The sequence below is a fragment of the Martes martes genome (assembly GCF_963455335.1).
Source record: "Martes martes genome assembly, chromosome: 12".
Taxonomy (NCBI): Eukaryota; Metazoa; Chordata; class Mammalia; order Carnivora; family Mustelidae; genus Martes; species Martes martes.
In genome coordinates, this window is record NC_137900.1 from 74,579,749 (window position 1) to 74,603,401 (window position 23,653).

The following is a 23,653-nucleotide window of genomic DNA, read 5'->3' on the forward strand; positions in this document are numbered from 1 at the left end:
CTCCAATCAGGAGTCTGTGGAATAACAAACACAGTGGTTGATCGGGACAGTCTGCAAAACTTGCGGATCTACCAGCAGAAACAAGAGTTCACAGCGGGCCCTCAGTCTGCCACTTCATATCACAGAGGCGACAGGAGCAGATAAAGTCACTCTGGCTCATTAAGTACATGGAGTCGCCCATTCCTAACAAATTATAATAAAAGCTTCATGAAAAATGTCAAGATTCAAGCATTCTACACACGTGGTCAGAACGGAGGTGCTCCATACATTCTGTAATCATGCCTAGATGGCCAAAGATCTCGCAGGTGAGCCCTGTACAGCATCCAGAAGGTTCAGATATTAGAAAGCAATGTCAAACAAATCTAAATTCCTCAAATTCCCACCTTCTATGGGACAGATAGTCTTACGCTTAGAAAAAAAAATCTCCTCACACTGGTTCCGAAAACTACTAGCAGTATTCTGATCTTACTTAACAATGACATGTGACTGACAGGACTGAGCCCTGCTGGGTAACCAACCCTAGCCAGGCACTGCAAGATAGAGAGAGACAAGCATTGCTCCCAAGGCACTCAATCTCCTTGAGGGATCAAAATGTACATACATTAAAAATGATACAGGACAATATGTAATCACATGCCCCTTATTCAGAAAAGACTCCTAGAAAATTTATCTGATAATTCTCTATTATATAGAATAATACAGTAAGATAAAAGAAGAAAATGATTAATCAGAATACAAATGTTTTATCAGAAAAAATAAAATTCATGGTGCACATATTATTTGCAAAGCATTACGCTGGGTACTTTCATCAGTTCAAAATTAAGGTAAGGTAATATGTACCTAGTTAAAGCCATTGGTATCAAGAAAGATGAGGTTCATGAATGATACCTTGAAGGATTTCTATGACTGATAAGTGGGGAAGACGGGGGGTAGGGCCAATTACATAGGAGAACAGTAATGCAATCATCAAAAATGAGAACAGAAAGAAGAATGTATGTGAGGGACAATGAGTTTGTCTTTGAATACACCACATTTTAGCCAGATTTATTTTGAAAACATATAAATAACTACAAAGAAAGTACACATCTACAGGACGTCTATGAATATTTTGTCACAAAATTCTAGCTACTTATTATGTCATGTAGTGCTACTACACCAAATTTTCTGAAACAAAATTATCGACACTATCTGGAAAACAGTGCTTGCGAACACCAATTATGAAAAAGAAATGATAGAAGCTCTGTGATAATTTTACATTTATGAGAGACACAGAATACTTTAAAGTCAAATATCAGAGTGCCAGATATGGGGAATAAAAGTTTTATCATCGAGTAGGAGGAGGAAGTAGCTACATCAACAAAATAAGCCTTAAAGGGGAGAGATGCTATGTCCTCCATACAAGGAGCACGATGGGGAGTGTTCTCACTTCCGGACTGAAAAAGAGGAGTGGCAGGAAATGGGAACATTTCAGGCGGTGGCATGCTGGAGTGAATCCTGAAACATGAGTAGATGTTTACCAGGCCAAAGGGGGAAGGGGAGCTCTGCCAAGCAAAGGGAGCATTAGAAGCAGAGACACAGAGCCATGAAAACAGTGTCTTTAAAGAAAACAATCTTTTGTTGGAGCATAAGGTACAGGGTAAGGGAGTGGTGAGAGAGGAGACCGGAAGAGAAGTAACTGCTAAGCTGTCAGCAGTTACTAGGAACGTGGAAACTGAATGAGTCCTAGCCACTGTGCTCTCAACTTTCTATGATCCCACTCAGTCTTTATGATAGTGCTCTGAGTAAGCTGCTATTATGACACCTATTTTACAGATTTAAAAAAGACTTTTTTTAAGAAAAACAGAAAAAGAAAGAAAAACACACCAAAAAACCCTGAGGCTTATTTAGGATCTACAGCAAATAACTATGACAAATTTTTACTCCAATCTGTCTGCTACCTGAGCTGAGCTGGTCACCACTTGGATAAAAGGTAGGAGCTCTGGCAGAGGGACTGGTGTCCCATACGATCAGAGTACAAGGATTTCCAACCGCAACAAAAACTCTGGTGGCAACAGAGAAAATAGACTGTCTTTCAGATGAGAGGAAGGGAAACAAGATCGATTACTGTGATGACCAAAATGAGAAGGGATAGCCCCAATTAACATCAGCATTAGGTAAATGCAGATAAAGACATTAAGGAGGCAGAATCAAGAGAATTTGGCCACTGCCAACATGTAGGGGTTCCGTTAAGGATGACACTTGGTAACTGAATTTTTCCACTTAACTGACCACCAGAAACTTGGCTGCCTAAGAAAAACATTTTTGGAGAAGAGCCACCCAGAAAAGCACTAGTTTAAAAGGACAGTCATCATACATTTAAGTTGAATGTTAAAAAAAATTTTTTTAATTTTTAACCATGTCTGCAGCTAAACCTGAGATAGAAAAACAAGATGGAATCTCATTAAACTTGTTACATATATCAACATACCTCCTGAATATCCATTAATGCAGTTCTTTCTGCAATTAAACAGACATAAGAGTTGTAAACAGTCCATCTTTCTCTGGAAAGAATGAATTACCTGGATGTTAGCTGGGAACGTTTCTGCAGCTTGTCTAGAACGAAGGAGATGCGGGACAATCTTTAACTTAACCCTTGTACTGACAGGGTCCCTCTTCAGCTCTGGTTTCAGAACTGCTCCCTGTTAAAAATATGTTTAATTTTAACTCAGCAGTTCAGAATTACTGCTCACTGAAAACAGTCATGAGAGCGTGTCTAAATCAGTGTCTCTCACACTTTTGTTTCAAGATTCCTTTACACTTTCACGAACTACTAAACACTCCGAAGAGCTCTTGCTACACTGGAACACCTATCAATATTTGCTAATTTATATGAGAAAATTTATATGAGAAATTTTTAAATATTCATTTAAAATTATAATGTTAAATAATAACAAATCCATTATACATTTTCATAAATAACATATTTTTAAGAAAATTTACTATATTTTCCCAAACAAAAAACTGTACTGAGTGGCACTGTTTCTCATCTTCTATAAATATCTTGTCTGTCCACCTTAATAGAAGAGAGTTGGATTCTTTTATCTTCTGCATTCAATCTGTTCTGGTATGTTGTTTTGGTTAAACTACATTAAAAAAATAAAACTGGCACTGGGTGGGGTCAAAAAAAAAAAAAAAAACAACCCCAGTTTCATAAAGATACGTGTTTGGAAAAGTGGGGATGATTTTAGCCTTTTTGGGTAATTGTAGATATTCTTTGACACTCCAGCAAAACTTAATAAACAACAGTTTCTTAAAGGCTAGTTACAATTTGGATTTGAAACTGTATCACCGAACTTTTGTATACTCTTATACTAAATTCCACTGATCTACGTTGCCCACTGAATGGCCCACTTACCATTGTAATGCTTCTGTAACATCGTTGGTCATTTGGAAAATACTGGCTCATGAGTTAAGCAAACATTTCATTATAAAACATTTTTTTTAAATCACATGTTATTATCACCACCAATCTCATCAGAAAAATCTCAAAATGTCAGGCTCATTGTGATGGATACAAGTTTCCCTAAATTCTAATGTTTGCTTGAAAGTCAAATTTTTACCACTGCCCATAAACCACAGGAATTGTTTTTCTTGAAGCCTCATTTCTTCAGTTTAGAGAACCTTATCTGCCAAATACCACCTCAATGGCCACAGTTTCCCAGTCTACAGGTAAAGTAATTTTTACTGCTTCATCAAACATTATTCTTGGGGATATGGACATTGGGGAGGGTATGTGCTATGATGAGTGCTGTGAAATGTGTAAACCTGGCGATTCACAGACCTGTACCCCAGGGGATAAAAATACATTATATGTTTATTAAAATAAATTAATTAATTTAAAAAAATTATTCTTTTTAAGATTTATTTACTTAGAGAGAGAGTGAGAAAGAGCGTGCATGAGAAGGAGGGGCAGTGAGACAGGGAGAGAGAACCTGAGGCAGACCCCACACTGAGCACGGAGCCTGACACAGGGCTTAATCCCACGACCTGAGATCACGATCCAAGCAGACACCAAGTATCAGCTGCTCAACTGACTGAACCACCCAGGCGTCTCATCAAAGATATTCTTAAGTAAAGCGGAGTTTCATTTTCACTCTGTCCATGTTTTTCTTTCTTCCTTTTTTTTTTTTGGTTAACCGTGAGTGCTAACATTTAAGAACACAATAACTACTAGTACTATTCAGTGACACAGTTTGGTTTGTGCAAGGACCCAGCAGTGACACCCACCATTGTTTGCACACCACCACTGCAAATATCGACACAGTCAAAAAAAAAAAAAAAAAAAAAAAATTCCCTATGACCTGACAAAGGTGCATGGACCACATTCCACGAACCACTAATCTTGATAATCAAACTCTTTTGTTTTCTCCACAAAGAATATGAGGCCAGAAAAGTTCTGTGATTAGCCAAATCTCTCCTCCCTAGTACAATGACGTATAGCCACTCAAGGACTAGAATCCAAGGGGAGGCTCCCAATTCCCAATTCACTGCTCTTTCTGCCACATCACACTCAATTTAATCTAACTGGAAATAGTATGATGGGGAGGAGGGAGATTATGATTCTTAAAACAATTATTTATGGTTGAAAAAGCAAGCAAGCAAACATATAATCCTTGTATGTCTGGATTTGAATATGGACACACTTTTAAATACAGTGAACTAAACAGAATTCAACTTATTAAGCAAACACCTTACTTGGAGGCTTCAGAAGAACCCACCTACTGTCCTAGATTTTAGACCAGAGGTCAACAAACGACCCAACAGGCCCATCTGTCTTGATAAAGCCTATGAGTTAAGAATAGGGTTTATGGGGGCGCCTGGGTAGCTCAGTGGGTTAAAGCCTCTGCCTTCGGCTCGGGTCATGATCCCAGGGTCCTGGGATCGAGCCCCACGTCGGGCTCTCTGCCCAGCGGGGAGCCTGCTTCCCCCTCTCTCTCTCTGCCTGCCTCTCTGCCTACTTGTGATCTCTGTCAAATAAATAAATAAAATCTTTAAAAAAAAAAAAAAAGAATAGGGTTTATGTTTTCAAATGATTTTTTTAAAAATCAAAAGAGTAGTATTTCAGAATATGTGAATATTATATGAAATGTATATTTCAGTAACCATGAAGCTACAGTGGCATCTGGCCACGCTCCTTATGAGTTGCCTACGGCTGCTTTCATGTTCAGGCAGAGCTGAATGGTTGCTGCCTCAGAACCACATGGCCAGCAAAGCCTAAAAACTCACAGTAAAAGTGTGTGGACCCCTAATCTAGACAGTGTATCATCATTTAAGTACAGGAATTGAAACCACCAGGTCAAATAAACTGGTTACCAGACTTTAATCCACCCAGACAACATGACTTAAAACTAGTATTTCCTATAGTCTAGGTTCAGCATAAATCAAAATAACTAGGAGAAAAAGTTCAAATATATCGAACTCATGTCAACCAAATGCTTTTATGATGATGTGAGAATAAACCAAAGCAACCTACCTCTTTTGTCTTCAGTGGTATATCTCCAAGGTATACCTTGTACATCTTATTAATGATGGCAGGATTATTCCAGTCAATCAAGCTACAGAAGGTTTCAACACAGCTTGTTAAAATTATTTGTTTTGTCCCACTTCAATGATTTCAAACAATACACAGCCCCAATATTTGTTACCAAAGGAAAATGTTAGAAATACACAAATGAACTGAGCAACTGACATTGTAGAAGAGAAGGAAAGGGATTAATTCAGACCAACCTTAGTTTTTAAACAGAAATACAGGAAGTTGCTTATCCCACCCTGATTCAATAGGTCATTACACCCATGGCCCAACTGGACACCCACACAAGAAAAATGGACTGTATTTCACGCTCAAGGCCAATGCCATAGAGCAGTTTGGACAGAGCACAGCTATAGTACACTTGTTCAAAGAGAACTGAGGCAAGCGTCATTCTTCTGTTGAATTTACCTGGAAACCCGAAAGTGATAAGGAAAGTGACCAAAAAAAAAAAAAAAAATATCCATTAAAGCCTCAACCCTAAGAAGCTGGCAGCCCATCCCATTTCTCTTACACTGTGTCACTATGATCCCCAGCCTCTCTCTCTTCCTTCTCCGGCAGCACGTATTTGCAGTTTCCTCACCAAATTCTACACAGCAGTTCTGCTGCCGTTAGTCCTGGAGGCTTACCCCTGCTTAGGTCCCGCTGTCAGGTGAATTAGGATTAGGGAATGGCACCCGCCCTCTGCGGCAGCCCCTCCCAGTCACATAACAAACCTAGCAGTACTGCAATCCTGGCGTGACCTGACCAGTGAGATGTGCCACACTACCTTCTCTCTGCCTTCTGACGTTGCTTCTGCTTCCAAGCTACACTCTGTCTGTGCAAACTTCATTCCTGAAGCTGTTCTGACAGGTTTTCTCATCCATCTCGACTTTCACAGTTCATCCATCTGCCTCTTCCTTAGAGAGCCACAAGGCCCCTCTCCTGGAAGATGTTCCACCATTCTATTGTAGTCTGCACTCACCTACACTCTCCTCAGATGACCGCTACTAACTAATCCTCAAGCTCCACCTTTGCTTCCCTTCCATAAATATGTGAGGTGTAGAGTTTTTTGACAACACAAAGACACTTCAGTAAAAACAAACTAAAAACTAATAAGGATAATTTTCACTGTTTCCTCTATTTTTTTGAAACCCTTGCCATCTTTCTAGTTTGATGATGTTTGTTGTGAAAATTCAGAAATTTACAGAAATTTATAATCTGCATACCATATACCTCTCTATTCCTTTTCAGTAACCAATAACTTGGGTGTATCTTTTTCTACACTTCTTTCTTATGCATGTAAAACAGGTAGATGGTACAGCAGGTAGGCAGGTAAAAAAAAAAAAAAAAAGATCGAAAGAAAGATGCATCACTTAAACAGACACTTCAGGATTTTTCTTTTAGCAAAATGGGAAAATATCTACATATGGTTCTCAACTTCCTTTTTACCTCTTAAAAATGTTAAACTCCTCTTATGAAAAAGTGCACGTTTGTTTTACCAGGCAAAATCCAAACGAACTAGAATACTTCAGCACCACATTTATATTTCTAACAATCCGATCCACTACATGCTGTAAAGAATGAGGCCAGCTCAAACACAATGAGAAGTTTTCAAGAAAGATTTTTTGATACTTCGAAACCAAATAAATTCTTTGAAAATGATACCAGGACGCAGTTATAAGCAGCATGAAGGAATTTTAGACTTGGGGCAGGGTATTAAAGTACAATCTGGTCCAGCTTTCTTATTCCTCAGAGTTCAAGGCCTGGCGGGCTACAGGAGTCTTGGTGCACTCCATCAGTGATAGGTGTGACCAGAATTACCCCAGGACATCGTGCTCCTCCCCTGGGCTGCCTTACCTGCCCTCTAGGGGACTACAAAGTTCCATTCCTTACTCAGTTATACCTACTTATATCGGTTTCTTTGAAGGGGAAAAACTACAATATATGCACACCACTGCCTTTTAGCATGTTATTACATTAAACATTAAAACAAATGAAGAACACAACACCTCCCTAATTGTGATAGTTTTCAACCAAGTAACTTCAATTTCTTGTGTTGTTTTTAAGTCTTCCCACATCTCCAGTTTTACATCAGTACACATTTTTATTCTGCTGGATTCATTTGCCATTACTTGGAGACAATTTACACACTGCTTTATTACTTTCATAATTATTTTGGCAGATATGTAATATTCCATATAAAGACACAGTTAATTTACTTAACTACTTCCCTACAGTGGAAATTTGAATTTGTTTCCATTTTTCTTAAAATTACAGGAAATGGTATAATGAGCAAATCTATAACATTTTTCTAAATATAATCTTCTTCTTCTTTTGAATGACTCTCTGAGGATAAATTCCCAGAAGATTTACATAAAAGATTATAAATATTTTTATGATTCATTACATACTGCAAAGTGCTTTCCAAAAATTATTTCAGTCTATAATGCCAATCAACAGAACGTAGAAACAGCAGTTTCAACAGAAACTTAAATGGAGTTTCAACCGTTACACAATTTTATTTACCAATGGGTACAAACTGGTACACGAGCGTTTCACTTTGCACTGATTTGATTTCTCACACAAAACACTTTCTCTGAGCCTATTACTATTCGTGTTTTCTCCTGTGTGAGTTAAGATTTATTCAGCATATCTTTTCATCATTATTTAGCACCTCTCTACAAGGGACCTGTTTTTACCGTATTAATCATAACACCTACATGTCCTTTATTAAAAAGCAATCGTAAATGGTTTGACACAGAGGAAGAATCAAAAATGAATAGCTTCTGGACTTCGACATTCTTCTTAACATATGTTCTTTAAGTGCATTTACCGAGACAACAAAGGTCTCACTTCTCATGGTAATATCTCTAATACATTCCAGTTTTAAACTGCTTTTCCAAACAGCTTTACTTCTTTTGTCTTATACAGAACCCCGCTCCTAAGCAAACTGTCTTTATTACAGCTTAGGTATATTTCAGTATTTCATAACCGCCTAAACTGAACATCTCATTATAGAAAATCCTGAAAGAATAAACATGAGCTTCTAGAAATACGGCCTCTTTTCATTTTTTAAAGGGGAAAAGGGAGGTAGTTTACCTTTGCTTGCTTTTTAATTCTAGGTCCGCTGCTGTGGCCACACTGTGGCGTGTGTCACTAGAAGCAATCACCAGGTGGAGAACAGCTTCGAGTTCAGGCACCTGTTCAGCTTCTATGAACTTCACTATACCCAACTTGCACTGCAGATAAATGAAGGGAGGGAGAAACAGTGATTAATGAGACAAACACCACCAACCAGAAATTAATAGTAACAACAGTAGCATCTTCTGTCAGGCTTACAATGTGCCAGGGAACTGTATATAACATATATTTATTGATTCATTTAACCCTCACAATCTATGACATAAGTAACAGTCCATTTTTCTGATGAGGAAACTGAGGCGAGGCTTAAGAGGTTAAGACACACAGTAAGTGATGAAAACAAGATTCAAACCCAAGTTTCTCCAACTCGAAGACCATTACGATACACAGCCCTCCTACTTAGGTTACAGTCTCTCTAGAATGATAAAGCCTTGAACTGAAGTCCAAATTTGGAGCCTGCAGGTAAGAGAGTGGTACATTATGAATAGAGGGCTCCATGGATTGTTTTGACAGTTCAAAAAGAACTAAACCACATTCCATAGAGTTCCACTCTGTTGTTAACATATTCATTCTGTCCTCAATATTCTTACAGACTGAAAACAATAGGGTTTCAAACACACTCTAAGTCAAGGCAAGTGAAATTTTAACCGAACAGTATTCAGTCTAATTGAATGGCTAAAATGAAATACAGACTGAAGAGGGATTCTAATTAGAACTTCATGCAATGTGAAGGAGCTATGAATTTCACAACAAAGAATTCTATTTAGGACAAATGTACCTGAAAACTATCTTTACCTTTAGAAATCAGTTACATACTAGTTCTTATGCATATGAATCTTGATTGAGAGAGCTTATAATTATTAAATAACAACAGATACAATTTTTAAAAGTATTTAAACTGATCATAAAATGCTTGCCTTCCCTCCCCTTGTTCAATACAACTTACTGTGGCAAGAGCTACAAGAGAAAGAACTCAAATATTTACTTAAGCTACAGAAGAACAGTTATGGAAACTAACTACATGAAGATATAAACAAAAAAATGTGCAAAGAAAACTGAAAACAGTACTAATGCCCATCAGTAGAAGACTAGGTAAAATCTTGTGTGGTCTACACATAATTTTACATAAACATTTAAAAAGATGACTTTTTAAAAAACTTTATATATTTTTAAATGAAAAAAGTAAACCAAAAATACTGTATATATGTAAACATATGTAAATATAACATATAATATGTAAAAATGTATTTGTAAAACTGTACTTATATATATACACACAAACACACACACACGGAGTAGGCTGTAGATGAATGACAAACTAGGGTGGCAGGACTCCAGGTAATTTTTAACTTCTCTTTATAATATTCTGTATGCTTGAATCTTTACATTATCATAATTTTGTCATTAGAAAAAAAACATTTTTATTTAAATAAAAACAAAATTTTATTTCATCCTTGAAACTAAATGGTTCATTAGGTTCACTAGACTATAAAATTGACAAAAAAACATGGAGAGGCCCTTAAGTATTAGCAAATAATTACCAACACAAGATTACAATTTAATGTTAACAATTATTCTCCAGCACTTGGAGCTTGAGCCCTCAGAGAGGCCTAGATTCAAAGCCTAGTACTAGAAGTGAGACCAAGGTACATCTCAAAACCTCACTTCCTTTTACAAAATGAAATGATTTCTCCACCTCCTTGGGCTGCTGTAAGAATTAAATGAGACAAGGTATTCAAAGTGCTCAGCATAGTATCTGTCAAATAGTTCACACCCAAAAAAGAGTAACTACTATACTATTTACCTTTCTTTCTTACTTACATCATGGTTGAGGAGGGGGTGGGGGGAGGAAGATCTATAAAACATGAAGCAAATCTAATCAAACATAACCCTCGCTGAACAAATCATTCTATAAATTTGCAAGTGGAAGCAATGCCCCACTCGCCTTTTTCCCTCTCCTGGGGAACACTATTTTTTGATCAGTGGTCCCTTACATTCCCAAAAAGAAAAAATATCAGATCATTTAGACTGCCACGGAGAGATAAAGGAAGGATTGGAAGACTAACCCATGTTGCTTGAATTCCAAAATAATTACATACTGATCTCATCTGTTCTTCCCTGAGGTGCCTGATGACACAGACACAGTGAGGCAACTTCTCTGTAGAGCACCAGTCTTTTTTAAAAGCTGCTCAGAGAACATCTGTGTCCTGTTTAAATCCAGAATAAAATGCTTAATGCCAATTTTTAAATTCCCAGCAAGAAATATAAAAGGGAGTCATGCTTTTCCCCCATATTGTCACATGTGAGTACAGGAGTTCCTCACTTTAAACAAAATGTACAGCCCTAAAAAGCTGAATAATATAAGATAAATTGTATTTTAACTGCACCAAAACAGCTAGATTATTAAACCTACAATCAAAAGCGAAAATGAAAGAAGCTAAGCATACTCCGTTTCTAAGCGGCCTGTATTTTATCCTTGAACCGTGTATGCAGTGAAGAGCACTGAAGAGCACTTCCCACTCCTCCCTTTCCCTGGGGCTTTAACAAGTAACTGCCACGATGAAGAGAGTACATTAGGTCAATCGGCCGTTGCAAAGCTATTTCATTAGAGAGAATGAGCACATGAGAACTATGGCAGACATGCTTCTGGGGACCTCCTCAGGCTAGCGTACCGGGGCAAGTTCCAGTATGAACAGAGCAGTGATACCTGTTCCAACTGTTCAGGAGTCCACGGGTTATCACCAATAACTCGCTTAGCTGCGTAAAAACTCATTCCTGGGGGAGGCTGTGGTATGCCAGAACTTCCCCCACTATTTGAAGAAGAACCCTGTCCTGAAGATGAATTTTGGCGACTCTGGGATTCACTTAACACATATCTGAAAAGGAAAGAGAAATTTAACCTCCCTATTAAAACACATACAGAAACATTTACATGTACATTTAATACATTCAATTATATACCTTTCTCTGAGATATTTTTTCTAGAATACTTGAAAGTAAAATTTCATCATAAAGAAAAATTCTGAAGGTATCCAAAAAAGGGTATTTACATCTTTAGCAAATTAACCATGAGTCCATCTGTTCAGCTTAGTTACAAATGAACTATTACAGTTACCAACAATGAATATAAATATTTTGCTCTCAATCTATAAACAACCCTTTAAGAGCTGTTTGGACCTACTACACTTTGAGTTTTAGGTCAACAAAGAGAAAGATTAGCTGATTGTAAGAAGAGCTAAGAAGAAAAAAAAAAACAACATATTCTAGATCCAAAGCACAGAACATCTACAGTCATCCCTATTTCTGTTAAAGTTGCAATTCACCTTTAATTCTCCTTATATCCCTGCATTAGAAAACCCACTGAAACCTCCAAACCATTTATCCCACAAGCACATTAACATCCCAAAAAGGAAAAAAAATTCAAAGAGGAAAAGCCAGAACGATGAGCTTCTCCCACTGTATATTCAAAGCCCTTTGTAGCTACTTATTAATTTACCATCCTATCTTCATTTTTAGCTTCTATAGATTAAAAATAAGATTTCCGATAAATTCATTTTGATCCAGTTAAACTGGCATTTCTTTTTTTTTTTTTTTAAAGATTTTATTTATTTATTTGTCAGAGAGAGAGAGAGAGCACAGGCAGACAGAGTGGCAGGCAGAGGGAGAAGCAGGCTCCCCGCCGAGCAAGGAGCCCGATGCGGGACTCAATCCCAGGACGCCGGGATCGTGACCTGAGCCGAAGGCAGCCGCTTAACCAACTGAGCCACCCAGGCGCCCCTAAACTGGCATTTCTCATCTACAAAATGAAAATTTTGAAAAAAAATTTAACACAGGTCCCTTGAAACTCTAAAATTCTATGCTAATGAATTATCAGACTGGATATTAAAATGAAATACCCATTATAATAAAAATTAAAAATAACACTTATATCCTGATGGCATAGTAAATTATTCCACGTAAGTTATATGCTATATCCATTCAATCTTAAATCCATCTATTAAAAAACTACTAAGAAATCACTTTAATATTTTTATAAAAATAAGGCAAATTCCCCCTGGTAAGAAAAACTGGACCGAGTACATTATGTGCCTAAGTTAAATTTGGATTTGGTAAGAAAAACTGGATTGAGGACATTATGTGCCTAAGTTAAATCTGGATTTCCAAGTTTACTTACCAAAGCCATCATCACCTGCCAATTCTGGCTGCCACCTAATTTAACAACTATAAAAAGGAGGTTTTTATTTATTTCTAGGTTAAAGCAAGACTGGTGGCAGTAAGTAAATGAATCAGTAATTACTGAACAGCTAACATGATGCAAAACACCATTCTAAGCACAAGACCGAAGAATACCAGGCGGTGTAAGACGGGAGTCTTTGCCATCTGGAGCAGGTTAACATAATAACACATATGCCAGCATTCGACATGTTATCACATGACAAAGAAACCACTGAGAAATAAGAAATGATAGGACACGTACTAGAAGTGAACAGGTAGAGACAGCAGAACGTTTCAAGGTCTGGAAAATAAAGCCACCAAACCAGAGAGGTAGGAGGGGAGCAAACCAGAAAGGAAAGAAATTGTCCTCTTGTGTCTGGATGAAGGGACAGAGGATAGGAGGCTCCACATGCTAAAATGATATTACATATTACACTTTTGATCAGGGAAGAAACATAATGAAAGCAGCATTTTAGATAAATATCTCTGGCAGCAAGACAACCTAAAAAATAAATAGCCTAGAAGCAGATAGATCATAACCTGGGCCACTGGCGCAAGGAATCAGAGCCAGATAAAACAGCTCTTGACTTCAAGGAGTCCCCAATCTATTAGGGAAGACGGACATGTCAGGAGTATAATAAAAACACAAAGCGGCAATGCAGATGGATGGTTAGTGTAATAAGGACCCGGAAAACAGTGTTCTCTGCCCAGGGCAAGAAATTTATGTCAGAGACACACACAGCTGACATCTAAGTTAGTTTGAGATGCTTTTTCAAAGCAGCTGTTTGGGCTGTTGTTTTCTTTCTTTCTTCCCTTCTTTTCTGATGGGCAGGCATTCTCAACAGAGAGAACTGTATTCTCTTAAAATGGGAAAGGCAAGGACATAAGAGCGCATGAAAGAGCGCATGAGTGTATGTAACGACTGAAATATAATACCCCAAGGATTTTAAGATCTGGTAAGTCAGGGAGATTTTAAAAATCCCGTTTTAAAAATAAGGGATCCCTGGGACGCCTGGGTGGCTCAGTCAATTAAGCAGCCGACTCTTGATTTCGGCTCTGGACATGCTCTCAGGGTCATGAGATCTAGCCCCCCCTCCCAGAGAAGTCTGTTCCTCTGCCCTCTCTCTGCCCCTCCCCCCACTCAAGCAAAAGTGAGCGCCTGTGTGCGTGTGCTCTTCCTCTGATAAATCAATAATCTTTACAAAAATAACAAATAAAATAAATAAAAATCAGGACTCCCTCTGGCAGTGCAGAGAGTTTTGGAGAAGAACAGCTGGTGAGAAAGTCATGACGAGAGCTGAGCAGAGATGAAACTAGCCCACAGCAGGCAGCAGGGAGAGTGGTTCCGGGACGAGACAAAGAGAAGAGAAGGGGTATCATGGGGCTGGTATTAGCAACAGGGAAAAGGAAAGCTGGAGGCAGTTTATAACTGTACACTGACATGGCTAACAGAACCATCACAGCACTGACAGCAATTAAAGAAAAGGAACTATTTTTATGGGGAAAGACTGATTTCAGCTGGGACAGGCTGAGTCTGAAATCCTAACAGCAGCTCCCCTCCTATAAGGTCAAGAAGCAGTAGGGCTGGGGTTTAGAAGAGGTCAGGGCTTCAACAGAAAGGAAAATCTGAGACATACCATTTTCAAGTGAAAGCTGAATCATTTACAATAGCATTTAACCACACACCATGAAAGCAGTCAATACCAAGGTCACTGGGATTTTATTTTGGAACCTACCCATAAGGCATCAGAAGGACATCGAGCATGAAGTCCAAAAGCAGCTGCACAGTCTTTGGTTTCTCAGCAAGATTAAATGGAGAAGCTGATTTTGACGATTCAACAGGGTATTTCATGTGAAAAAGGGTTGGTATTAAAAGATGCATTAAGCTGAAAAAACAATTACATTTATTGCAACTACTTTAAAAATAAGAGTTTTATACACGTAAATAACAGACAAAACAAAAATCACATAACAAAAGTGGCAAGTGTAGCAAGGGCCACACACTTCCAAAACCACCAACTTACAAAGTCGTAATCCAGGAACTGGCCTAGCTTTGTTACTGAAAACCCAGCACACTGAGTGATGACTGCCATTTAGCCAATCGGGCTCATCACCAAAAACACCGGGGGAAAAAATGTACATAAAATGCCCTCAGAGTTGGTATCTAAAGTTACCAAAAGAGATTTTCTATTAAACTTTAGGTATAGTTCAACTTATAACATGTTCCTTCAATAATTTTTTTCTTTTCTACAGTTAATTTAAATAAAGTTATTCTAAATCTAAAGAAATTAAAAACCGATCAATTTAACTAATATTCTGAATATGAAAATTTCCAACGTGAACTTATGTAACACAGTTTCAGTAACTCCTTTTTTCACTACACATGAAAACTTCAAAGAGTGCTTGCACTGTTTATTAACTTTATTTGTAAAGATCCGTACTGTAGTCTCTCTTTTAAAAATACAAGTGCTCTAAAAAGCAAAGTAAAACCATCATGTAACTCCACCTTCCCTCCACAGCTTGTGCACTCTCCCCGATGAGGCTCACCACGATCAGGCTACACTAAAGAACTCTGAGCCAAATCTGAAACTGAGGGTGTTATCCAAACCCTTTTCACCCCTCCAATGCCCATATTAATATAAACAAGTGATCCGTTCCTTAAGAAAACGGCTCTAAAACTTCCTATCCTCCAAGACAGAACGTTTTGAGGAAAACCACTTTATAACTAATTTGTGCATTCACATGAAATTAACCTCTTCAAAATAAATGCATCTAGACTGAGAAACATATTGTTAGTTCTGCACACCTTTCAATACGCGCACATCAAGAAATCCAGTAATTACCAAAACAGTAACGTTGAGATAACACAGGAAACCCAATCATTTGTCAGCTAAAAGAGCTCAAGCCTGCACATTAGCCCAAGCAAAACCAAATGTGTGACTCTATGTTTGAAAGGTCACTGTTGAGTCGTGCAGGTGGGAGACAAGGTCACTGAGGACACCATACCTATCCTGCTGTGGCTGAGGCTTCCCTTCCATGGCAGTAAGGAGCGTGGGGGCCAGTTCACATTGTTTTTCCACGGGGAGGCGAGGATAGCCCATCTTAACATAAATTATAGTAAAATTCTAACACAATGAGAGAAAAGCAAGTGAGCATGAAGGAAATACTCTAGGATTTCAATGAAAACACATGGTTGATAACTTAGGGAGTTACATTATAACGAAGAAATCACATTCTCTCTCCATATGTTGATCACATGTTTATTATGGCTTGATAAACTCTGACATCTCAGGAAGAATTCCAGCCCTACTTATTTAAAACGGTTGCTGTGAGATGTGCTTCATGTGAGAGAGCATGACCTAATCTAAAGCACTCACGCATACATATATCAAACATCATGTTTTTCCACTTTAAATACATACAATTTTGTCAATTATGCCTCAATAAAGTTGGGGGGGAGATAAAAGCACACAAAAATGCAATTTTCACTGAAAAGAAAAAGTCATCATTTGGCCTATCTGAACCTCCATACTACACATTAGCATCAGAGCTCCCAGCTTGTTGCACCAATCCTTTCCAGCAAAGAGGAGACCACCCGTGAAATCCTAGGCTGCCATTTCCCAACTGGTTACTACAACCGCCTTAGTACGTGGCAGCACTCTGGTTCCTCATTCCAGGAACTGACCAACGGATGATGAACCAAGGGAAACCGAGTGCTGTGGGCATGATATTATCACTAGAATCCATATGAATGTTTCATTTTAAGCAAACTCATTAATGCATATCTGGATCTGTGCATAAGATAAAGATCTGCTTTTCCAAAGGATTCTTCACTTTAGAATAGGCTTCACAAAGGTATTCTCTGGAAGACATTCTATTTGGCACTTTTCCTGGCACACAATGTTTCTATTTGCTGGAAGAAAGGAGCATCTGTAATGAAGCTGTATGTCCAGAGCAGCCACAGAAAAGATATCTGGCCCAGTAGGTGGCTCCAAAGGTTTGGAATCCAGATGTCAGGTAAGCCTCAACAGATTCCGCCTCGATGATAGGATCAACAGGGCCACAAAAAGATCAGCTGACATCATGTGGCACCCAGGTTTTAATACATCTACATTTCATGAAAATGACAATTTAACAGGAACATTTCTTACCAGGCTCCATTACTTCACTTGTAAAAAGGATACCTTTCTGAATGTATTAGAAACAGAATTTTTAAAAACTCAGCTTCCTATCTTTGCCATTTATCCTTTCTTTTCCTTCTTCTATTATTGTTTCTTCATGCCCATATTGCATACCCCTTTCTTCTCTCTGTTCAGACTGGCTTCGACCTTTTAAGAAGAATCAAATCACTCCTTTATATCAGCAAACCTGAGTAGTCATTTCACCAGTCTTCCTATTGCCCAATGTAAATAACCATGCCTTAATAATCCTGCTTCTACCACGTCAGTGGAAAAAACACTGTCATTTGAAGAAAAACATCTTCTGTTTCCTTTAGAATTAGTCTAAGGTGAAATTCTAAACTTGCCCATATACTGATGACATCTAATAAATGTTAGGAGAGAAAACTCACTCTAAGTCGGACATATTCCAAGAGAACACTCACTGTGACAAAGGAAACTGCAGCAGGGTCCTGGTATTGAACCAATAGTGTCTCCACCGGGAGCTGTATTTTGGGGCGGCTTTTTATACGCTTATTCAGATGGACCAGCAGTTCCATTACCTAAACACAGAGAGATATGAACTGAAATTATTGATACCTTTTTTTTAAAAAGATTTTATTTATTTATTTGACAGAAATCACAAGTAGGCAGAGAGGCAGGCAGAGAGAGAGAGGAGGAAGCAGGCTCCATGCCGAGCCAAGAGCCCGATGCGGGGCTCGATCCCAGGACCCTGGGATCATGACCTGAGCCGAAGCAGAGGCTCTAACCCACTGAGCCACCCAGGTGCCCCAAAATTATTGATACCTTTAAAACAAAGTCATTTCTCAGCCATTACTTAGGTTGATAAATAGTAGCTACCTAGTTCTCTTCAAGGACATAAATGTGATATCCCAGAAAGGGAATTACAATATTAGGGTCTTGTTCTAAAATGCTGTGTCCCCCAAAGCTGGGATCCCATATGAGCCTATACTGAGGCACAGCCCCAGAACCTTTGTGAACCATGCCACAAGTGGAATGTGTCTCCCTAAGACTCATCTGTTGAGGCTCTAATCCCCAGTTTGATGGTTTTAGGAGGTACTTAGGTTTGCCTAGTGTCATGGCGGTGGGGCCCCCACAATGAGACTGGGTGTCCTAATAAGGGGATGAAGAGATCCGAGTCCTGCTTCTCTTCCCCTCATGAGGATGCAGCAAGGAGGCTGCCCTCTGTCGACCAGGAAGGTCCCTCCACAAGGAACCCGACGTGTTGGCACCCTGACCTCAGACTCCCAGCCTCTGGAACGGTGAGAAATAGTCTATTCAAGGACCCAGTCTGAGGGCTTCTGTTACAGCAGCCCAAATGGACTAAGACACACCGGGAACATGACAACACGAGACAGACAAGATACAGTGGGTTTCCAGAAAAGATTCTGCCAGATCAAGGAGGACTTAGGGAGGAAGTGACAGAACACTAAATCCTGACAATGAGATGAATTTCCAAGCAGAGAATCAGTCATAAGAAGGAATGAGGTCTAAAAGAATATAACATACAGCATGTGACCGACACACAGAGTGATAAGAGATAAAAACAAAGCCCAGATTATAAAAGGGCTCAGGTAAAATGCTGGAGAATTTTTACTGTAATCTGAAGGTCATCTGATTCTACTAAAGAGCTTTAAGTAACAGAGCTTCCTCTCCTTCAAGTGGGAAAAGAGAGAACAGAGACTTTCAAGTCAGTAATTCCTGTGGGTAGAAAGCAAAATCCACGGGCTTATGTCAAATGGCCCCGATCTTACTCTAAGAGTGAGATGATCTTGCTATGAGAGGTGAAGTAAGAAACTGAGCACTGAAAAATAACATTTTTAGGGGCACCTGGGTGGCTCAGTCAGTTAAGTGTCTGCCTTCAGCTCAGGTCGTGATCCTGGAGTCCTGGGATAAAATCCCACAAAGGCTCCTTGCTCAGCGGGGAGCCTGCTTCTCCCTCTCCCTCTGACCCTCCTCCCTGCTGGTGCTCTCTCTCTCACTCTACCTCAAATAAGTAAATAAAAACTTCAGGGGTGCCTGGGTGGCTCAGTCAGTTAAGCATCTGCCATCATGATCCCAGGGTCCTGAGATCAAGCCCCGCATCTCTCCTACTACCCATGCTCATGTTCCCTCTCTCACTGTGTCTCTCCCTGTCAAATAAATAAAACCTTTTTAAAAAGGAAAAGAAAAGAAAAATAACATTTTTAGAAAGGCTTCCCTGAGAAAGACTCAAGGATTTAAGTTATCTGTTCCGCAGGGCCAGGCCTACACTATTCTCCATCATTTCTGTAATGTGTGTTAGAGCCTCAAAGCAAGTATTAAAGAGAGTTATAGTGGGGCACCTGGGTGGGTCAGTCATTTAAGTGTCCGACTCTTCATTTCGGCTCAGGTCATGATCTCAGGGTGGTAGGATCGAGCCCTGTGTGGGGCTCTGTGCTCTGCACAGCATCTGCTTGTACCTTCCCTTTTGCCCCTCCCTCTACTCAGATGCACTCACACTCTCTAATACATAAATAAATAAATCTTTTAAAAAAATAAATAATGAGGGGGCCCTGGGTGGCTCAGTGGGTTAAAGCCCCTGCCTTCGGCTCAGGTCATGATCCCAGGGTTCTGGGATCAAGCCCCACAGAGCCTGCTTCCCTTCCTCTCTCTCTGCCTGCCTCTCTGCCTACTTGTGATCTCTGTCTGTCAAATAAATAAATAAAATCTTAAAAAAATATATATAAATAAATAAATAACGAGAGTTGTAGGACTATTCCTGGCAACAACAAAACCCAAATGAATCTAAAGCAATAATGCAATGTGAATTTTAAGAGTAACAATAAATCTATAATCTATGCCTGTTTATTGGATAATAATGAAATAGCCTACATTTATCCAACAGTTTCTGTACAGAACACACTTCTGCATTGCACTCTGCATTTCCTATTGGATTCTTACAACAACCAGAGAGATGATATTATCATTTCTGTTTCAAAGGTTGTGCCACCAGGTGGCACAATCTAATTCCAGAGCCCCTCCTTTTAATCTTTCCGACACTGACAGTTGAGCTCAGTTCATCTGAAGTGTCTGTCACCGCGAGACAGCCTTGGAACCACTGATACCTCACAGAGACCTAGAAACTTGCATTACCATACATACTCAACTTCCTGACTCCAAACCTAAGATACAGCCGAAAGACAGGGAAAAGAATCAGGAGGAACCAGGCTCAAGAAACAGCCCTCTTCAGGGGCACCTGGCTGGCTCAGTAGGTTGAGCCTCTGCCTTCGGCTTGGGTGGTGATCTCAGGGTCCTGGGATAGAGCTCTGCACTGGGCACCCTGCTCAGCGGGGAGCCTCCTTCATCCCCTCTCCCTCTGCCTGCCTCTCTGCCTACTTGTGATCTCTGTCAAATAAATAAATAAAATCTTTAAAAAAAAAAAAAAGAAAGAAAGAAAGAAAGAAAAGAAAAGAAACAGCCCTCTTCTAACAATCTAATTTAAGCTGAGTCCTGGAAGGACTCTATGGGAAATCATTAGTGACAATCACACCCATAATCACACACTTTCTTTTCATGGTAATTTTTTTAAATAAATTAACGACTTAATTCTTCTAAAAATATAATCATATTAAATATTAATTTCCTAAGTTCGGTTATCCACTATCTGAAACCCTCTATAAACCCATAAAAATAAAAAAAATTTAAAAATCAACTGAAGCAACCTTCCGAGGACAACTAGGTAACTGTTAACCCATCAGTAAACCTACAGGATCACCAGCCTCAGGTTTACAGCATCTTGTCTATATCAGTTCTTACTACTCATGCATTTACATTCATTTATTTATTAATAAATTTTTAATTGAAGTGTAACACATAACTAAAGTGTACAATTGAGAGTGCATAGCCCAATAAATTTTGATAAAATAAACACACTAGAACCACAAAAGCCCTATCTATACCCCATGCTCCTCTGCTCGCTACCCCCCCTTCCCCCAAAAGTTACCACTATCCTGACTTCAAAGGCCATTTTTTTTTTTAATTTGAGAGATAAAGTGTGAACAAGAGAGAGCATAAGCTGGGGAAGGGGCAGGGGAAGGAGGAGGAGTAGACCCCCCGCTGAGCAGGGACGGCTCCCCCTAACTGATGCAGGGCTTCAACCCAGGACCCTGGGATCACCAGCTGAGCCGAAGGCAGACGTTTGACCAACTGAGCCACCCAGGCATCCCTCAAACACCATTTTTAAATTTCTGTAAATGGAACACATAAGGTGAACTCATGTGTCTGAATGTTTTATTCAACATCGTATCTGAGATTCAGCCATGCTGTTGCTCATAGCAGGAGTTCACTTTCACTGTCCTAGTAAGGAAATACCACAATTTCTCCACTCTCCTATTGATGGACATGAGATGATTTCCAGTTTGGGCAATTACGAATACTACTATAAATATTCTCAGATATACCTTTAGTGTACATATATACATATTTCTGTTCTATATAAACTCAGGACTGGATATGCATCGTGGAATACACATATGATAAGCTTTAGAGTATTTCTAAACAGTTTTCCAAAATGGTTATACTAGTTTACACACCTACCTGTTAGAGTTCCAATCCAAACTTGTCAGTAAGTAGTACGGTCAGTCTTAATAATTTCTAGCTATTCTAGCTAATTCTAATTCTACATTTAAAGTTGGCTATAAGGCGCCTGGGTGGCTCAATGGGTTAAGCCTTTGCCTTCAGCCCAGGTCATGATCTCAGGGTCCTGGGATCGGAGTCCCACATAAGGCTCTCTGCCTGGCAGGAAGCCTGCTTCCTCTCTCTCTGCCTGGCTCTACTGCCTACTTGTGATCTCTGTCTGTCAAATAAATAAATAAATAAATAGAAATTTAAAAAAAATAAATTTGGCTATAAAGTAGAATTCTATCTAACAAACCTTGTTCTCCTTAAAATAGCAAATGTACTCTAATGATATGTCACTAGAAACCTAAAACTTTTCTCTTTCCCTCAATTTACCCACAAATTACCAGCTACCTCGCAGGATAGCCTGCAAAAATCACACAACTGAAAATCAATACAAGTTTTCATCAATCACAGAATTTCACGTATCGAAAGTATTTATACATGAGCTTTCAAACTGCTGCCCACTGGAGTCCCTGTTTCCTCTGCCCAATGCCTGACCTCCTATCCCTCCTATCACTGGGTGCACTGGGTGATCCTCAGCTCCCTGAAGTCATCCCATGCTGTTCCAGCTGAGAACATCTGCACAACCTGCTGTGTCTTATATGATCTCCCCATCTTTCTGTCTGGCTACTCCCTACACACCACAGAGGCCTTCTTTACGCCCCACATTCAGTTTAAATCAAGTCCTCAAATATATTCTTCCATAGAATCCCTTTCTATCTTGGCACTTACTACAATTTATAATTGGATGCTATCTGCCTCATTGTTTAATGCCAGTCTCCCCAACTAGATGTTTCTTTCATTCACTAGCGTGTCCCTAACACCTGGCATGTACAGTAGAAAGCACTTAGTATTTGCCAAATGAATGATGAGAGGGAGGAAGCTAAATAAGTCAACAGAAACCAACTCATGAAGGGCCTTTTATTTTCCCTTGCTTTCCTGAGGGTACCGGAAGGCCACAGAGGAGTTTTAAATAGGACAGCAACAGGATCAAATACACATGTATTCAGCAAGGCAGGGTTAACAACAGGCCTGTCAAATACCTGATGAGAATGACCTGGCTCTTCCCGAAAACATAACAGACGTTCTTAAAAAGACTCTTTGTCCAGTGAACCTAAATTGGGCCTCAGAATCCCTCTCAGGGCAGACCTCCAAGGAGCCATTGCCAATCAATCAGAGTGGCCCAAGTGATGAAATCTGATGACAGCTCTAAGACCTGAAGGTCTAGTATAAATACACCAGAAGACTAAGGAACTATTTTTAAAAATGAAGGCAGCAAATGCTCCCTGCAGAACATTTAGGTTAAAAAAGAAAATCTTGAGGGGCACCTGGATGGCTCAGTCAGTAGAGCAAGCAACTCTTGTCAGGGTTGTGAGTTCAAACCCCACCATTGGTGTAGAGATTACTTAAAAATAAAATCTTAAAAAAAAAAAGAAAAAGAAAATCTTGGCACACCTGGGTGGCTCAATCAGTAAAGCATTTGCACCTTGGGTTCAGGTCACCGATCCCGGGGTCCTGGGATTGAGCCCTCCCCCTCCTCATCAGGGAGTCTGCTTGTCCCTCTTCCTCTGCCCCTCCTCTCACCAGTTCATGCTTTCTCCCTCTTGCTCTCTCTTTCAAATAAATAATGAATCATTGAAGATTACATCAAAAACTAATGATGTACTATATGCTGGCTAACTGAACATAATAATAAAACAACTCACACCTGAAAATAGTATTACACTGTATGTTAACAAACTGGAATTTAAATAAAAACTTGAAAAATTAAAAGTAAACAAACAAAAATAAAATAAAATAAATAAAATAAAATCTTAAAAAAAGAATCTTGATGTGATAGTTACCCCACTTTTGGTAATAGTACTTTCCAGAACAGGAGCTGTACAGTATCTTGCTTTTACAAAAAATTATTTTTTTGCTTCATTTTCAT

General features: G+C 39.2%; 1 protein-coding gene across 6 annotated transcripts in view; it reads right to left on the minus strand.

Annotated features, from left to right (window-relative positions):
• Positions 1-23,653, minus strand: part of ECPAS (Ecm29 proteasome adaptor and scaffold) — a 96,289-nt gene that overhangs the window by 47,390 nt on the left and 25,246 nt on the right. For 3 of the 6 annotated variants that reach the window (XM_080819767.1, XM_080819765.1, XM_080819766.1), the window contains exons 3-9: positions 17,508-17,624; positions 15,911-16,029; positions 14,641-14,790; positions 11,397-11,565; positions 8,648-8,787; positions 5,513-5,594; positions 2,559-2,678 (exon numbers count right to left, since the gene is read on the minus strand). In XM_080819767.1, the coding sequence (XP_080675893.1) occupies positions 2,559-2,678; positions 5,513-5,594; positions 8,648-8,787; positions 11,397-11,565; positions 14,641-14,790; positions 15,911-16,029; positions 17,508-17,624 (897 nt within the window). The remainder of the gene's footprint in view (positions 1-2,558; positions 2,679-5,512; positions 5,595-8,647; positions 8,788-11,396; positions 11,566-14,640; positions 14,791-15,910; positions 16,030-17,507; positions 17,625-23,653) is intronic. The other 3 variants (XM_080819769.1, XM_080819768.1, XM_080819770.1) reach the window with 1 other exon arrangement.